Source organism: Coregonus clupeaformis, chromosome 15 (assembly GCF_020615455.1).
Source record: "Coregonus clupeaformis isolate EN_2021a chromosome 15, ASM2061545v1, whole genome shotgun sequence".
Lineage (NCBI taxonomy): Eukaryota > Metazoa > Chordata > Actinopteri > Salmoniformes > Salmonidae > Coregonus > Coregonus clupeaformis.
In genome coordinates, this window is record NC_059206.1 from 26,082,018 (window position 1) to 26,102,156 (window position 20,139).

Genomic DNA, 20,139 nt, shown 5'->3' on the forward strand with positions numbered 1-20,139 from the left:
GGTCGTATGTTATAGCATACTGTATTACTAGATAAAGGAGATGGATCCACTCCTGTGAAGTCAAGGCATAATATACCACTTAAAACAATCAACCCAGTCCATCATTGAATAGAGAGACATAAATAGAAACATTTGATTGTCTATTCTTCACACAAAACCACCCACTCACACGTTTCAATCATAATCAACAGTTATTACGGTACATTCCTTCAAATTAAATCTGCAATTTGAGATTTGCAATGTTCCCGCCCTCACCTACAAAGTCATTAATTTAGTTAGGCCTTAAGATTGTTCTCACAAAGAATATTGGTTCATCAACTCTTAAAAATACAAAATATGATCATTCTTACACATTTTAAAAACATTTGTAAGATGTCCCACAACCAGGAGTGGGTGCACTTCAGTACATATAAAGCATCCACTGTGAGCAGTTCCTCTGAGGGTATCTTTACCATAATCCACATATACATAAACGTTTTACCAGCAGGGTCAGTGGAATACAGAACACCCGGAATAACAATGTTGTGTAGATGTAAACACACAATACTATTTAGAACAAAAAATACAAAGCCAAAACACAAGTCAACAGTTCTAAAAGTCCTTCATCCTAGACACATTCAGTACAAACTTGCACATATGAACAGACATAGGCTACATATCCATAAATGTGATCTCAATGTCCCTTGCTCTGTTTGTCTGTACCAAAACAAAAAAATACAGGAAGTTAAATTGTCTGCGAGGGTGTTTTATGAAATAAGATATGGGATAATGTATGCTGTATAAGATGAATAAGATCACACATTCAACTGAAATACATTCAGGGCAAAAAGTAAAACCCCATTGGTGTGCCATTCTGTGAATGACTATGCCATGGACCCAATTATTAAGAAGGCAGCATCTTTTGACAAATGTATGTGTTGCCACATTTAAGTTTCAAACAGAAAATAAAACAGAAATGATGAGTCAGCCAATACCTGAGATGTGCCATGGACACTGACCTCGACCAGCACCTGTTTATCAGTATTTCGTTCAATTACCAAACGTACCACCATGTTAGTAACGTATCGCTGTGCAATTTGTCTGTCACTCACTAGGCCAGATATACTATAGGTACAACACCTATAAACGTCACATTTATACTCTTTAACCATTTACAAATAGCACCCATACCAACTACATTGCCTTCAGAAAGTATTCACACCCCTTGACTTTTTCCACATTTTGTTGTGTTCCAGCCTTAATTTCAATAAAGTTGCTAAAATGTATAAAAACATGTGTAGATGGGTGAGAAAAAACATATTTAATACATGTTTTATTCAGGCTGTAACACAACACAATTTGGAATAAGTCAAGGGGTATGAATAGTTTCTGAAGAAACTGTCAATCAAAAGTCCTTCAATAAAAATTAGTAAAAAACAAATACCTTTAATCTTCCTTCAAAAGTCCATGTGGTTCGGTGTTGTGTATTAGTGAGATACACTGAGGATGGTTACTTTACATCTACAGAGAGAGAGACAACTGACATGTAATGAAATTGTGGAACTGAACTGTGTTGGGAATGTGTTTCAGGAGTATCGGAGTTCATAAACGTAATAACTGATCGACCTGCCGTAACAAATAGGCCTAAGCTTTTGGTCCTTTTTTTTCAAGTTCATGTTCAAAAAAATATAAATCAATTTAATTTATTAAATTGTTGTTCTCATTGTGTGTCAGATCTGTAGTGTTAAAAAAATCATTCAATTTCTAAAACAGACAGTGCTACCTGTACGTATTGCAAATAACACAACCACCAAACCCTGTACAGTATGTGCTGGTGGCCATAGATACCAGTGGCTAAGTCACACAGTCAAGAGCATTTACAAAACACTGGAGCAAGATTTCAAACCACGCTGAATTCAAAACCAGAAAAACACTTAATTTATATCAAGTCAATGTTCTTGATGACCGTCGACAGAGGCAGATCTCTGAGCCAGTCTGTGTGTTGGTACTCTCAGGTGGCTAGGGCTCTGAGTCCAGGCCTTGAGGGTCTCTCGCCAAAGGAGACCCCCAAGTAAAGAGGCTGCAGTGCTCATCCATGGAGTGGGTACAGTGATTGGTTATGTCACTAGGGGGTAGTGGGAGAGAGGGTATGGTAGGATAGAAGCCCTAAATGTCAGTCTTGGTCTCAGAATGTCACCTCCTTCAGGCCAGGTCAGGCCGTGCCTCCATCTCTCCCCGGGAGGCAGTGCGGGCTCGCATGTACTCACTGGTCTGGACCGCCACTGAGCGCCCGTCACCTATACGCCACCTTTTCACCGCCAGGAAGGTGTTCACAGCGTATACACACGTCACCAGGAAGCCAAATATCTGCACAGGAAGTTACAAGAATATGATTCAAAACAACAGAATTTCTGTTACTATGAACTTAAAATAAATGTAGGTTTCCAAGTAGTACAGGAGGAAATGACACCTCCCTCCAGTCCTTCCTAATATTCCCAACAGTAAATACATTTCAAATAGGGACTACTGTATAATTACAGCAAGACATTTAGCTGATTAAACAGTAACACAAAGTGTCTAATCTCTCTCCAAATCGCAGCCCTTTATGTAGTATACACCCCTAAAGAAATAGACAGAGTGGAATTCAACAAATACACCCCTCCCACGACTCCCTCCATCTCTCCCCAGGAGGAGAGCCCAGGGATTTAACTGGCCCCCTCCAGGCCTGAAAAAGCCCAGGATGTTTAATAGAAACTTTCTGCTGAGAACATCTGTACCATAAACGTGTGGTCCTCTGTAGCTCAATTGGTAGAGCATGGCGCTTGTAACGCCAGGGTAGTGGGTTCGATCCCCGGGACCACCCATGCGTAAAAATGTATGCACACATGACTGTAAGTCGCTTTGGATAAAAGCGTCTGCTAAATGGCATATTATTATTATTATTATAACGACTTAGCGCAAATCCCCAGGCCACCGGCCGGGCGCCCGTAGTACACAGTTCTGCTGATCCAGCCTCATGCACAACCACAGGAATCAAAGGACCAGCAGTGTGTGTGAGGACGTGCATGCTTTCTTATGTGTAAGGAAACATGCAAGCTTTGCCAGACAATGCAATGAGCGGTACAGAGAATGAGGGGGAGAGACCTCAAAATGAGGTTGAGGGTTACAAAGAGGGTTAATAGTCAAAGAGAAAGAGACTGAGAAAGAGAAAGCGAAAGAAAGAGCGAAAGAGAGAGTGAAACAAAGAGAGAGAGCGAGAGAAACCAATGAGTTGTGATCTCTCTCTCTCCAACGAGGAGATTAGGGCTGAACTCCAGAGTAAACGTCCATGTCACGGCTCAGAGCTGACATGACAGGAATCAGAAATCAGCTCATAACCTCCAGGGAGGGCCTGAGTCAGTAAATAGTGTGGATGTGGCAGCAGCAGGGTGGCCAATGGAGCCATGAGCATTCACTGTGGCTCTGCTCACACATCATCAAGCTCTCAGCACTCCCCTGAACAGCAACACTTTACCCCTGGTCTGGCCAATTACAGCCTGGCCAACTGATCCTCAAATCTCTCAGACTGTCAGGCAGATTGATGTGGCAGCAATTCTATTTTGGCTTTATTATACTGTGTAGGTGGGGAGGAAATTCCATATTGACTTGGCGAAATGCAGTTCAGGCTACCTTCCACAGGGAGGCAGCAGTTAACAGGAAATGCAGTATAATGTGACAAGACAAAGAATCTGATAAACAGAAGAACTTCAAGGAGGCTAATAGCTAAATGTCTCGCATTCGATTTGATTATTGAACATATCTCTGAACATTACATTTTGTAGTAAAGGTCTTTGATGTATATTTTAGATGCATATAGGCTACTCTTCAAACAACAGAAATCCAGTGGGTCATGTAACACCAGCCATTGTTCTTAGCGTAGCACAATAATGGATCAAATAACCCTTTCACAGAGAGAGGGGAGTAGGGAAAGGAGGATGAGGGGGAGAGAGGAGAAAGTCCAGACCTCAGCCCATGTTTCAGTGGTGTACATCTGAGACAGACTAATAAACAGGGTGGTCACTCTGAGAAGGCCCAGGTCAGGGGTCACAGGGAGTGACCAGGATGAGGATGCAGTGGGGCGGGACGGGGAACTCACCACTGCTGCGATCTCGGCTCCAGACTTGTGGTTGAGAGCAGCCAGGACCACAGAAGCCAGGAAGAAGAAGAAGGTGCTGGCTGCAGTGTTGACCAGGTCCTGTAGGGACAGACAGACAGACCATGCATATTAATTAACAGGTAATGTTTAGACTGATAGTTACTGTACATATTGTAAGTAGCAAGGAGTTAGTAATAGCTTTTCTCACCATGTTGTGCAGAGACAATGTTGAGTAATGTTTTAGGGTCATATGTTAAAACATCTTTAAAAACCATCCCCACCCAAAAAGAAAACAGCAGTGTTTCTCAAAGGTACTTCAGATCACTCATCAAGCAATTATTTATAAGAAATGTCAATGTTTCCCCCAACAACAACAAACAAACAGATAACAAGAATAGCTACCCTTCTAGTGGTCTGAAAACAATTTTTTTCCCACCATGTTTTTGATCCAATAGAAAGCGGTAACTCTGTGGTGTCCAGCACTAAAGGGAGAGAGTGACAGACGGGTGGATAGATGGATGGAGAGAGATGAGAGAAGGGTGGCCTGAGGCTTGGATCTTTTATAGGACAGGATGCAGTTCTTATGAACAGCAGACAGGGAGCGTAAAATGGCGATAGCACAATCACTCTGACGCCTCCGTGTTCGAAAGTTCATGTAAAATATCATGGAGCCGGAGGATACCTTAAGCATTGAAAACGTTCTCCTCCTGAACACTGCTCATAGGCTACAGCGAGAGACCCAGATATTTCATTATGTCTGGTTTTAAATCTGCAGGGGGTAACATGTAACTGAACCTTCAAAGAAGCACGCCTTACCACTGACTGGCACCTCACGTTTCACATTACTGAGCCAACACAAGGCAGAAACCTACCTTTGATCTAACACTGGGAATACAGTATCATCTGCTGTTCTTTCACTGTGCGTTTGAAAAGAAAAGGAATCCCATTAGGGGAGACTAGTGTATCTATATAGAGTATAGCCTCTATGGTACATCAGTAAAGAAACTTTATAATTTCACTCAAATCCATCATTCCCATACTAATGTAGACACACATGCTCATGTTGTATTTCAGAATTGTAATATTTAAGTAACATATTTAGAGTTTCAGTCATATTAAAGTAGCATATTTAGAGTCTCTGTAACCCACATCATTGTCATACTTGTCAATCCATCAGCTATCTGAATGTTTGGAATTGTTTGTGTTGCTCTCTTGTTGTCTGTTGATAGTAATTGGCGCTGAAGCCAATCACTGAAGGTCCTAGTACAAGGACCTGATTATTCACATGAACATAGGACACTGTCACAGTGAGCTTTCAGGATGTGCTGTTCTGGCTGGCTGACCAGTCATTCAGTGTATGGTTAATAAATGTTTCAGCATGACTAGGGCAAGGCCCCCCATGTGAATTCTTGAATGATGGGAGTCATAACCCACATCGTCTCACATGACACCAACTCTCCCCCACAGACTGACTGGCCAAACCAGACTCAAGACTTAGCACTAGCCAAGTGAGACCCTCAAAACTGGAAAACTGGCCAAACCAGACTCAAGTCTCCCTTTTTTGCACCAACACACATGCCCAGACCACCAAACCACACATATGCTGGAATCAATCAGAGACAAATCAAGCCTGAGTCTTACACTTGGCTTCAGATGTAGTGCAAATCAACCCTAGTGCCTCACTCCCTGTCTGTATGTGTGGCAGGTATACAGAGTGTGTCTCTGTGTGATCTGTTTGGCAAGATGTGTGAAGAGAAAGCAAACAGTATTCAGTGGGGTGTAAAACTGTGAAAAGTGCTGTTTATCCTGGGGTTTAATCTGTCTGATGTGTTTAATGGAAGCGTTCCTACTGCAGCGCTAGGCTATCTTGTAGAGCTGGATCTCCCACTGGACACACCACCAACATCATAGTAACAGCACAGCATACACTGGTCCAACTGGTGTTACAGGACTGATTTCTCAGCGTCAATACTGCCACGCTCCCTCTACCACACATCCCAGATCCAGCTCACCCCAGATCCAGCTCACCCCAGCACAATAGTCTCTGGGAGAAAACATTTCCACATTCCACATGCACAGCAACGGTTTGTAAAGCAGCAGCAAAAGATGGAGCGCCTGCCTTTAAATACCCCAGTCAAACCGCTGCCTCTCGCTTTCTCTCTCTCTCTCTGCAGAGCGACACACTTCTCCAACCCCTCCTCCACCCTGAGCCCCGAGGCTGAGAGGCAGGCAGGCCGCTTAGACTTACTGGCTTCTCTGGGAGAGGGGGAGATGTCAGCATGCTCAGCATTTGGCAGAGCAGTCAGGGACTCACTCTTTGGAAGCAAGAAAGTGTGTGTGTGCTAGGAGTGGTCTTTCACCGAGGAGGGCTGTCGAAGCTCCAGTAGCATCCCCTTCAAAATGGCTCTACCAAATGTTTTCAGCTGCGTGTTTATGCTGATTTAGACAAGGATCAAGGCAACAGGAAGCACGCATGTCCAGACAAACTCTCTGAAGTGCGAGTAGACTTCATGGAAGAAGAGTTACCAAAAACACATTGCAGAATACAGTCAGTTCAATAGTCTTTTTGGGGGGTATAAAATCAATAAAAAGATCAACATAATTATTGCATGTCTTCTGCTTGGGTGGCAAAATACAGGGCTAAAAGAACTGCAGTAAAAAACTTTTCCTGGACCCCCCTCTGAGATAATTTTGAGCGAAAATAAATAGAACGTAAGAGAGGAAGGCTCTGCGAGCACAACCGATTAATCACAATAGCAAACCCTGATTGGCAGTTGGATTAAACGTGTAGGGGGAGGGATGGAGCCTGCTAGGTAAAACAGTGTGGAGTCTGACAGAGACGTGCTTTGGAACAAACAGCGGAAACTACTAATGCACACACAAACAGGATGGCATTGCACACTATTTCAACAGATGCCAAGATTCAAGGAAAATAAACCATGCAGCTACATCTGCAAGAGGAATGCACTGTATATCATGTTTAATCATTAGTCAGCAAAGTAAATAAATAACATGTTGCTTGTGATTTGCCACAGGGTCATCTATCAAAACAGAAACCGTCGCTCCACTCAAGCCAATACACTGCCTGGTTTCCATAAGGAGCTGGCATAGCAGGATCTGCAGTAAAGTGAGAGGGGATAACCTGCAAACCAGGTCAGCATATGTTCTCACACTCAGAGGGGAGACTCTACTTGGCACATTCTCAAAGATCCAGTCAAGAGGCCACTTCAGGTTCTCCCATAGGCTGCCATTCCACTCATGCATGTACTGAGATTTCTGTTCCCAGCCTCCTCATTTCTGAGCAAAAAAAATTCCCAGCATTCATTGGGCCAGCACTCGCCCACATTGAAAACTGGCAGTGCCTGTGTGTGTGGTCACTCTTCTCTGTGCCGGCACTCCCTGGCATGGCAGTTGGTAATTTGAAAGCCTTTGTGTGGAGAGACAACAGAGCCAGCCAGCTTTGAGACAATGTATGGCCGTTGTGGCAACACCACAAAAAGAGAGCCAGTCTCTGGCAGCACAAGACAGATCAACACCACCCAAACCCAGAGACACGGCATCACACAGATCGCTGGGGGCAGGGAGAGAAAAATAACACTCATAATACTGAACTCACTCCCCTTAGCTAGCGCCAACAATGTATCTGAATAACCAAATTGACCTCTAACCAAATGTGACATCCAGGAGCCTTCACTCACCAACTTTATGTAAAGGTTACCTCAGAGAGCTTTATGATAAAGCCCAAGGCTGTGCTCATTTTTTTAGGTGAGGAAATAGCTCCCCTATATTCCCAAGACAGCAATAGAGCATTACCAAACATATCATCGAGCACAGGTTTGAGATGACAGGATCAAATAGCACATAATTAGAAGAACAGACCTTCCTCTGAGACGTTTTCCACATTTATAAGTCAGCTCCACAAAGGGGTAATTTCAGTGTCACTGGTGTGTTCGGAGAATGACTTTCTCGGTTTACACTCAGTCAAAACTGCTGTGTCATGTAAAAATTCCTGGGGCCAACTCACCTTGAATGTCACAGATATAAATACAATGAAGGGAAAACGGGCCACTATGCTGAGGATAAGTCCGCTACTCCACTCTAGAGCCAATACGAGCCCTGGAGACGGCAACAGCTCCCTTTAAGCCACAACCAAACACACATATGCACACAAAGCAACAGCCTCTGACTCAAAAAAATACACATAACAGACATTTCAACCACCCACCCCCAAAGGCACACTGGCATAAACACACCAAATGACTTTTGTTTCCTCACACAAATGATGTGCATAAACTAAAAATAAAGAAGTTATGACATCACATTCACAGACATTTATATATTTCAGTGAGATATGGACATATGGAAGTACCGAATTATAGAGATACAAAGATAGCCATATGTTGTGTTGACATGGTGCAGTGTTTCCATCTCTTTGAAGGGTCCTGCATAGCCCAAAACCATTGGGCCTAAGGAGAAAAACACATAAGGCCTATTTAAAACAATATATAAAAACCCTGCTTCATTTTGCTTCACTTGGCCAACAGTAAAAGCCAAAGGCACACCCCTGTATGCCTGTTTGAGGTAAAACACATAGTACTAAGTATACCATGCAATACGATAGTTATAGTTGGATTTAAACCACTTTAACTCACCATCTATTACTCTTTCTGGTATGCAGTGTGCTCTGGAAATAAAGCAAAGAGCAGCGTTTCCATTTCCGTCTGTAACACATACTGTACCGGACCCAACGCTCTAACGATGTGTGTTTGTAGGCAAATAGTCAAAGGGGCCATGTTGGATTGGAGAATACCCACTACTAACATTTTCTATGACTGCATTTTTAAAACTTATTCTCACCCACATTTTATAGGCAAGTGCACTTTCAGCAAATTCAGTTTACCCTCAGTTCAACTTTTATTTTATCAAATGTGTTAATACTTTGTGAAGTTGCTCTTATACCTATGTAATAACACTATTTAAACTAGTCACAACTTTAGTCTCAAAACAAAGAGACCAACCCTTTAAGTCCTCCAGAAGACCCGCCTATTGGCTTATTGACATCTGAACCAGACTCTTTAAAGGGCCAGTAAGAGGATGTGATTGGTCAGTGTGTGTTGGTGGTATACACACCGTCAGGCTCCAGTTGACTTGGGGCACTTTGGTGTGCAGACTGAGGCTGAAGATGAGGAGGAGGACGCCGGTGACTACAAAGGCACTGCAGCTGACAAACTCAAAGACGTAGACCCCTCCACAGGGTAGGCACAGCATGATGGTCTCTATGCAGATGAAGGCTATGAGGGCCAGGCCCTGCAGAGAGGGAGGAGGAAGAGGGACAGGTCAAGGACAGCCTTCAAATAAATGATAAACAAACAGTCCTACAGTAGAGTGAATAATGTGGAAATTGAGCAAGTTGAGGAGACTAAACTGCTTGGAGTAACCCTGGATTGTAGACTGTCATGGTCAAAGCATATTGATAAAACAGTAGCTAAGATGGGGAGAAGTATGTCCATAATTAATTACAGGCCCTAGTTTTGTCGCACCTAGACTACTGTTCAGTAGTGTGGTCAGGTGCCACAAAGAGGGACTTGGGCAGCAAGTGAAGCTCAGAACAGGGCAGCACGACTGGCCCTTTAAAGTACACGGAGAGCTAACATTAATGACATGCATGTCAGTTTCTCCTGGCTCAGAGTGGAAGAGAGATTGACTTCATCACTGCTTGTTTTTGTAAGAGGTGTTGACAAGCTGAATGTACCGAGCCGTCTGTTTAAACTACTATCACACAGCTCGGAAACCCATGCATACCCCACAAGACATGCCACCAGAGGTCTCTTCACAGTCCCCATGTCCAGAACAGACTATGGGAGGCGCACAGTACTACATAGAGCCATGGCTACATGGAACTCTATTCCACATCAGGTAACTGATGCAAGCAGTAGAATCAGATATTAAAAACAGGTAAAAATACACCTTATGGAACAACTGAGACTGTGAAGAGACACACACAAGGGTATAGACACATGCATACATTGTGATATTGTTGTATGGTGGTATTAAACATTTTGTATTGTAGGGCTTTGTCCCATCTGGGCCGGCTCAGACCGGATCTAGTTGCCTGACAGATCTAAATAAAGAATCTGTTCCATCGGCATAATGGGCCCAGTCCAGCTTTTATCATCAAAAATGTATGAGCTCTGTGATAGGGAGTCTGAGAATTACAAGCATGCTAATGCACAGACTTAGCACCCTTGCCATGTATACATTCACACCACCTTGAGAAAGCTAAAAGGTGGCTAATGGAACATTCCCTAGTCACATCACCCAGTGAGTGAGTGAGTGAGTGTGAGAGAGAGAGAGAGCGAGAGAGATACAACTACTTTGGTATCATCATCAAAAGTGACATTACACTAACGTATGCACACACACATATGGAATCTCTTTGCTTTCTTTCTCTCTCTCCTCCCACCACTTTTCAAAAAGCCCCATCCTAAGGGGAGCCTTCAGATGTCTTAAGCAGATGCTCCGTTTCACAGCTTTGATGGGGGAATTCACATGACTTCTTGACAGTCTACGTCTCCCCACATGGACTTGGACAGCCAAGCGTCTGAGGATCTGCTTACGGCCAGAACTCTAAAGTACCAATACTAAGTCTGGGATTTAACCAAAATAATCCAGCCCTAACAAACCTTATCAAGAAGACATGAAATGAGAGACACAGATTTGCATACGTACACTTTATGCCGTTTCTATGATGTATGATCTGCTCAGATATCTTGTCTGTTTTCCATGCTCTTTTGAAATGCAGATTGAGCCAGGCCTCCCTGTGAAGAGCCAGCTCCTGTTTTGTAGTGGGTAAATGGAAAGGGTGATTGACAGACAACGCTTTCCATGGCAACAGTGGGACTTGAATATGCAGATTCACCTCCCATTTTAGCAGTGATGTTATCTTTAGACAGAGAAAAACCACTCATGAATCCTATGATTTCTGTGTAAAGAATTACCATAATTTTGAAGTTGGACAAAAGACCAATCCATCGGTAATATTAAAAATGTTCATGAAAACAAAACATATTTTCTATCAAATATGTTGGCGCAGTGTCGAGGCCCAATCTGCTGATCAGAAGCCACTCTTTCCTCGCCATCCAAGTCATATATAACCCTAAAGAACAAGTTTGTGATCCCTTGAGGATGAGTTAGTCATCCATCTGACAACAACAGTTTTCTAAAGCATAGAGCAATATTGTCAATGTCAGAATTTGCTGTAAAACTGGCATCTTAGTTGGCTGAGACAGGAGACAACTGACATGATAAGTGCAGTGAGTAAACCAACCAGTATATTGAACCAGATGATGATGGGAGCAGCAGGGAGGCTGCTCCCCTCCTTTCCTCTCCTCCCTAGCCCGGGCTGTTTCTTAAACCTGTCAGCCCAGTTAATGAACAGAACAGGGGACTGCAACAAGGCTTCACATCACAACACTCCTCTGTTTCTGACACAGAGTTGTTGAGGCAGGAGAGCTGTCAGCAGAGAGTGCTTAGGCTACACTCCTGACAGGCTCTCTGGCTAACCACCCTTCACACGTTACACATCTGCTGCAATTACAGCCCTGCGAAGGCCAAACACTACAATCAATCTCACTTTCTCATGCGGACACACAAGCATGTACACAGTCACGAACATACAAACTTATTATTATTATTTCAGAGCGGCAAATCTTTGTCAACCCCACACTTACAGTAGATACCTCTGTGAGGAATTCTTTGAGCCTATGTATTTCTCTGTGCCAGCCAATTGAAACCCCATTAGAGCTGTGTTTGTCTAGGTGCACACAGTGTGACATTACAACATGGACGTGTCCAGACTGGGGGTGGAGGGTGGATGCAGTGGATGAAGTCATTGCTGAGACATGATAAAAGCAGCTCTTCCCAGGCCCAGTGTGGAGCAGGTGTCAGACAGGGAGGGGGGAGGGGATGGAGTTACTATGCATGTTGGGTAAGCGTGTAACTAATGATTATATGTCAACCCCCCACCCTTCTCCAAAGCTTCCCATTCTTCATCTCTGGGATTAGGTACACTGTGAGATGCTTGCAATGGCCACTTGGAGTCAGATCCCAGTCTTGAGGTAGGCATCACAACAGACTGCACTCCAACGGCCTTTGATCAGTGGCGTCCTGTGTATTTCGTTCCTGGCCTAAATGGCTCATAGTAACCTTTGTGAAAATAAGTTTTTCTCCTGTTTCTTGACCCCAGATATGTCTGTAGAGCCAGAAACTCCACCTATCATGTGTGTTTGTTAAAGACCAGTCTGAGAGAAACACTGGAACAGAACACACAGTCTCTCCAGAATGGGAAGTGCTAGCTGACACGGAGCAGCATCTGGTAAATTAATTTAGCTCCATACACAGCCCACAAAAATGGCCTTCAATAATATTTAACTTCCCCATGTTAAAGCACCACAAAAAAATATCTACATTACAAGGTCCATTGACACAATTGAATAGCTATGTAACAACTTAATCCAAACGGCAGCACTCTCCAAAAGAGATGAAAAGGGAGTTTTATCTTGGTATTATAAAAGGCCACAGTGTAAATTACATTATAACCAGTACTAAAAAGGTCAAAGTCAAAATCTGATTGGGTTAGAGCTGACTGGGTTAGAGCTGACTGGGTTAGAGCTGACTGGGTTAGAGCTGACTGGGTTAGAGCTGACTGGGTTAGAGCTGACTGGGTTAGAGCTGACTGGGTTAGAGCTGACTGGGTTAGAGCTGACTGGGTTAGAGCTGACTGGGTTGGAGCTGACTGGGTTGGAGCTGACTGGGTTGGAGCTGACTGGGTTGGAGCTGACTGGGTTGGAGCTGACTGGGTTGGAGCTGACTGGGTTGGAGCTGATTGGGTTAGGTGGTCCTCTGTAGCTCAATTGGTAGAGCATGGCAATTGTAACGCCAGGGTAGTGGGTTCGATCCCCGGGACCACCCATACGTAAAAATTTATGCACACATGACTGTAAGTCGCTTTGGATAAAAGCGTCTGCTAAATGGCATATTATTTATTATTATTATGACTTGAGCTCTGTGGAAATGCCTAGAGGAGATGAGATCCACAAAAGCCTGCTGTCACGAGACTTTTCACACCCATGTAAAGTTTCATCATAGACTGACACAAAGAAAGGGTCTCTGAAGGTGATCGCACCAGTCTTCTGGGGCTACTGCTTATCCCAGTAACACCAGGTCAACATCATGCCTTCAGAGTGTTTATGTAACAACAACCTCTATGGGACCAGAGACCAAGAGGGTGTGGCTGTAGGAACAGTTCTCATACTAAAGTCCTTAGGAGAGGTAAATGTGCTGCCGGGAGGAGGGTTTCAACTCAACTAATGTGACATATACTACACACACAACCCTCACGATTAGACCAGCAAGGTTAGCACCGAACATTCATCTTTACTAGCCCACCAATATCCTTTTTGATTTATAGCTGAAATCGTATGTGATTTTATGTAACTGAATAGTGAATAGCCTAAGAGAGAAGGATATCTTATCATCAACCCTCCCTTTAAACTATACTTTAGTCCATTATCACTAGTTTAATTTAGTTCAACAATATCAATCATCAACTTTGCACTAATGCAGATTGAACTGGAATGATCCATTAACATTGAGAGTGCCCTCGTTCAGGGAAAAACTGGGCCCATTTGCAGAGGAGGTACAATGAGTTGTGTTTTGGGGATTAAATAGTCGAACACAAGACCTTAGCAGTTCCCTGTGAGGCCCTTCAAGTCAGTCAATCATTGTCCAGCGGCAGTGGAAAAGGCTGTGGCATACATACACTCCAAGGTCAACTGACAGTCAAACCGGGCCTACATATGGGAGCTCTGCTATTGTAAAACTATTATGGTCAACCTTGAGCATATTTCCTGATTGAGCTGTCGTGAGTAAATGTAAGGAATGTGTTATCAACTCCTCTGTACTATCGTTCAAAAGAAACCCCTTTACAGAGAAAGCATACAGTGACTAGATCCATAAAGCCAACAGGGCTTGGTTGGCAGACATGGTGAAGGTGAGATAATGACATTCAGACGTCCTGCCCAGTGCAAGTATTGAATTAGACTGGCATGAACAGGAAAGACTGGAAAGACCTGTCGCATTCACACATGTAATGTCACTGGGAGTTGTGGTGTCTCTACTGTACATTTACATTTGCCCTGGCTAACTGTGGTGAAAGACATGACTTCCTGTTTGACCTCAGTGTTTTGTTTGTTTTTATGTAACCTTTAGTTGGTCAGCTTTCTCCAACTATGACATTGTTATTACATGCTTATTTTTGTCAGTCTCATCTGACCAAGCAGTGAACGTCCACCTGGGCACAGAGAGTTGCTCTCAGTACAGACTTTACACGCAGGCTACAGATGTCTTTCTCAAAGACAAATATCTCCGGTGTCTGTTCTCATTTTACATTTCAGTCATTTAGCAGACACTCTTATCCAGAGCAACTTACAGTTAGTGAGTGCATACATTTATTTTATTTTCATACTGGCCCCCCATAGGAATCAAACCCACAACCCTGGCGTTGCAAGCGCCATGCTCTACCAACTGAGCTACACGGAGCCTAACCCTTGTCAGACGGGTACTATGCCTTTTCTGGCTTTGAATCTGGTGAATCCTCTGAACATCAAAACTCTTTGTACAATGAGTTCATTTAAAGAGTCAGTGTGTGTGTGTTTTGACCGCTGTACAGTGCAACAAAAGCCAAATAACGTTCTATAACTGCTAATGAAGCAATATTAGGACTACCGGGCATGATGACACCTTGCTGTCCCCAGTCCGCCTGGCCTTGCTGCTATTCCAGTTTCAACTGTTCTGCCTGCGGTTACGAAACCCCTACCTGTCCCAGACCTGCTGTTTTCAACTCTTAATGATCGGCTATGAAAAGCCAACTGAGAGACATGAGCCCTAGGACCATACGTCGGGACTACCGGCCGTGGTGACTCCTTGCTGTCCCCAGTCCGCCTGGCCTTGCTGCTATTCCAGTTTCAACTGTTCTGCCTGCGGTTATGGAACCCCTACCTGTCCCAGACCTGCTGTTTTCAACTCTTAATGATCGGCTATGAAAAGCCAACTGAGATTTATTCCTGATTATTATTTGACCATGCTTGTCACTTATGAACATTTTTGAACATCTTGGCATGGTTCTGTTATAATCTTCACCCGGCACAGCCAGAAGAGGACTGGCCACCCCTCATAGCCTGGTTCCTCTCTAGGTTTCTTCCTAGGTTTTCGCCTTTCTAGGGAGTTTTTCCTAGCCACCGTGCTTCTACACCTGCATTACTAGCTGTTTGGGGTTTTAGGCTGGGTTTCTGTACAGCACTTGAGATATTAGCTGATGTAAGAAGGGCTATATAAAATAAAATTGAAAATTGATTATTAGAACATGGCATCTTTTGGGTAGGGGGGTCAGGTTGTTTCCCTTGGCACTGTATGCACTTAATTACTTCCTTAGTTCCACTGATTTTCGCCCACTGTGGATACAGTGCTTCATCTGTAGGCTATGTGAGAGCACCATCTCTGACTGAGCAGTTTGGCACCAATAGAGGGGACAAAACTCTGGCGGAGACGTTTCCTCTGCAGCTGAATTATCATAGCTTTGGGAGGCATCATCTTCCTTTGTTGTTGTGTTTTCTCCCTCCTATACATCTGGTTTTAGGTGTACTGGCTCAAACCCCACATTAAACTATGCTGTTTCCCCTTCCTGTAAACTGCTGAGAGAAATGTTGCTGATTTCTTGAAAATAAACAATAGTCATACAAATTGTTATAACTGGTTGATATGGAATTCTTTCTAGTAGAGGAATTTGTCATTATTTGGGCTACTTCCATTGCAAAATCATGTACTGACTCCATGTACATATCTACCTCAAATACCTCTGCACATATGGTACTGTTACTCCCTGTATATAGCGCCATTCTTGTGTATGTTATTTTTTTTACTCTGCATTGTTGGGAAAGGCTCGTCAGCAAGCATTTCACCGTAAAGTCTTAAACCAGTTGTATTCGGCGCATGTGACAAAATTTGATTTGAAAAAATGTGAAAGTGTAGCAGAGTGGACTGTGGGTGAGCCACATGCAAACTGGGCTACTACTATGTCACTATGCCTAAAGAGACAGGTCATCTATCAAAAACAGACAAACACAGGCTACACACATACAAATGCAAACACTGTAGGCTACAACACACATCATTCAATGAAGCGTTTTCACATGCACATCTTTAACACTTTTCAGTAGCCTAGTCATGCAGTCTGTTGAATGATTTGACTTAATTATTTAACTTACCACTTCAACGGCCTTTAATATGCCAAAGTGTGACTTCAGGTATTCAAAGTCACACCTAATGCCACCCAAAACATTCCTTGAGTGTACGGGCTCGGTGGTGGGCTGGTATGGGCTACTTGCTCCGGAGATCATGGAAGTGTTGGAGGCCTCGCCATCAAACCCCTCCGCCTCCTCGCTGTTCCTCATGATGATTTCACTGTACGCTCCAACACGCACGGGAACTTTTAGTAGAGTAGCCCGGTGGATTACACACCGTTTGGCTTTGAAAACAAAAAACACTTTATGCAATAAGCGAAAGGGAAAAAATAAAAACACCTCACCTTTGATGCGACGATCGCACAACAAGCTACAATGTTGTGGCGAAATTTTTTTTAAAGGGGGAACAATGCTTATTCCGCGAATATTCCTCGTTGATCAAATGCTGCTTCCAAAAAGAATGTGATACAAATTGCGTTACAGTTGCCCACCAGTGTAAGGGACGATTCTGGTTTGTTCTGCACGCACCGAAAACACCTATTCAGGGAGTTGGAGAAACAGGCGAGCTACATTCCGCTCCTTTGTGATACTTTTATGTAACGAACATAAATCCATCATGGCCAGAAGAAACGAGACATGGCGTTTTTACACCATGGCGTTTATAGCCAAATGTTCAGAGCTGGAATACAAATTATATTACGGTTGCTGTAAATGTAAAGTCTTCGCCCCCAAAAACGGCACATTCCTGTATGCACATGCTTTAAAAAGTTTTTAAAAGCTTGAAGACGACATTTGGATATAGTAACTTCTGGTAGCCTAGGTCCCGGAGGCAGTCTTTACTATCCCGGTTGATCTAATAGTGAAGGGCTTTCCCGATGTGTGTATAATCGTTCGTTGATAGATACTGCGTAGGTTTTCCACTGCCATGCGGGGCGCGGAGAGTGGTGGTCTATGATCGTGACGTGTACACAGGTAAACTGATGACGCTTTGCCAGGTAGGCCCATCATCTCTATGGCTAGGCCTACTGTATAGCGTTTGCAATAGTAGCCCGATTACTGTAACATATCTCCAAATAGGCCAATAAACATACATGAAACAGAACAGGCAAAACCAATATGCTCCGAGACTTTTCATAAAGGCATAATTCATAAAGTAACCATAGGCAACATTACTTGCTCTGACCATCAGAGTAAGTCGTGTCTACTAAAAGTGATGACAGACAGAGAAGACTGATCACTATCATCTGTTCAGCTCCGTTTACTTTGGGTGGGTCAGATGTAGGGCAAGGACAAATAAATCGCACTTAAGTGTCCTACTGTCCTCGTGTCTGGAAAAACACTGCACTGCCCTCTCATGGTCAAGGTCATGAGAAAACCTAAGTACTACCGAGTACTGACCCTGAAAATCACTTGTTCACAAGGGACAAGTAAGCAGGGTGATATTATTGCACTTCCACTTAGTCCATTCACTTGCTACTCAAAAGTGACAACCTGTAGGTTGAGGGGTTCGATAAAATGACTAACCAATATGTACCCAGTGGTGTCACATAGAATCCTCACTGAATACCAGTAAATTAAACAGTGAAACAAAGCAATATTCTGTGTGGATTTTACAGTGTGGATCTAGACACACATTATCATGATTTGAGACAAAGGGATACAAAAGGTAACAAAAGTCTGGATTCTTTGTTTTATTGAAGCCAAGGCTGACAGACACTTTTCCTTATCTTTGTCGGCACAAAAAGCGACATACCACATGGCTGCATACTGAATCATGTTAAAGCCATACAATCACACTCATTTGAATATGTCCAGGGCACAAACACAGTACTCCATGTGGTTAAAAGGTTTTTATATCCTGAATAAAAAGGACTGGAAGCAAAAGCTTTTCAAATATCCTATATGTGTATATTTTCAAGGGCTGAAGGCATATCACTAAGATGATGTATAGAGCAGTCGCTTTTAACTTAAGCGTGAACATTTTTTTACAAGATCTGTTTTTCATTCAATCTTGGGGATATCCAATCATCAAAAACATGCAATTTGTAAATCAAGCAGCGTGATAGTACTTTTCCTTGATGTACTAGCAAAACATCCAGATTTCTGTTTGGCTAATGCAGATGTATAGTAACTATGTGGAGACAAACAGAGTGAACTAGTTCACGAATTTCTAGGCTGTTACCACCCTAAAGATATCTGTCCTATATCATTTAAGCAAAATAATGCTTGCAAACAACCATTGTTGTGCAGAAAAATCTAACAGAATAATACTAAGGAGATGCTCTGCAATGGGCAGGTGTGACAGAAATACACATGAAAAACTAAGGAGCATTTTAGTTTATTTGGATAATTTCTTTAAAATCTCAGAAAAGGTCTAGTTTTAAAATTCTGGAGCAGATTTGACTGCCAGGGCCATGTTCGTTATACTGCTAATCCCAAAAATATTAACGCAATATTAAGTGCATCACATTTGTGAGTAATTCATCAATACACATTCTAAGCAGGCAGGAAGAGAAGTATGCTTTCTCTAGTTTAAACAATAACATCTGGGGGTTCAATACAACTCTCCAAATGAAAGTGATTATTTCAACATAAGGAAATACTCCTGGCTGTCCCAATATTGTGCTTGAATTTCAGCAACAGATCTTAGATGCAAATTTCTGCCCAATGAAGATAAAATAAGCACTTCATTCTGATAGAATCAAAATCCAGCCAGTACTCATCTTATTCTTACAAGATATTAGTTCATATAAAATAAAGTAGACTGCACACCTCTTGGTCTTGTGGTTATTTTCCCTTACAGAGCAAAATAAATAAATAAATGAGTTAGCCTGGCAACTCAAGTAGGGGTTAAGTACACGGACCACCTTAGACTGTACTTTGGAATGATGGGTGTTCCACACAGGGCCAGGGGAGATGGTCACCTGGGAATCAAATGAGACTATTCTACACAAAACAGAACACACTGACTGCTGCATCTTTGGTTCCAGGTTCCAATTCTATGTAGTTTCCGTTGTTGTTGTAGGTTGTTTTAAAAGCCAAGTAGCTGCTCTTACAGTTTATGAAATCAATGTTACAATTGCTGATCTGCAAATTAACCATAGCTAGACTGTAGGTAGATTTGAGGGTGATCATCTAGTTATTTCATTGTGATTAATCAAATAATCTTGTGATTTTTACAAATAATTTGATATGGTACAGTATTAGAGTGGATGTAATTTTTCAAAAATTAACAAAAAACATTGGCAGAACTAGGACAATTTAAAAACCTACAAAGGACACAAGCAAAGGCTGATAATATTGACTAACATCTACCCTGAGTGAAGGCAGGGTGCACAGATGGACAAATTGTGAACTGTATGTACACTGAAGGCAAAAACTCAACATTGTAAATGGGCACTGAAGATCACACAAAAGATCTGTGGACATTGCAATTTCCTACTGGGACACGATTTCTACATCATGTAGAAATCGGGAATGTTTAACCTGACCTGCCATATAGCTTGTATAAAAACATTTGAAGCTGAAAATGAACAGAGCTAAATAATTCTTTTTAAGGATAACCCTTTTCATTAAAACCGTAGTTATTGATTTCCATATGATTTGGCCGCGCAAGTGAGTGGTTTAAACCACGCAAGTGTTCATCTGGGGGACACAAATACTCTAAACTTGTGGTTGCTTCTAAAAATCTGCATCTAGATACCTTTACAGTTTATAAAATGAAAG

At 42.7% G+C, this 20,139-nt stretch overlaps 1 protein-coding gene across 1 annotated transcript; it reads right to left on the minus strand.

Annotated features, from left to right (window-relative positions):
- Positions 1–10: 10 nt before the first annotated feature.
- On the minus strand, positions 11–17,349 carry LOC121548337 (CKLF-like MARVEL transmembrane domain-containing protein 4). The gene is made up of 4 exons (XM_041859776.2): positions 16,438–17,349; positions 9,245–9,421; positions 4,115–4,213; positions 11–2,346 (listed from the first exon to the last, which is right to left on the minus strand). Exons 1-4 carry the CDS (start codon positions 16,621–16,623, stop codon positions 2,182–2,184), a joined length of 627 nt encoding a protein of 208 aa, XP_041715710.2. The 5' UTR covers positions 16,624–17,349; the 3' UTR covers positions 11–2,181.
- Positions 17,350–20,139: the final 2,790 nt, after the last annotated feature.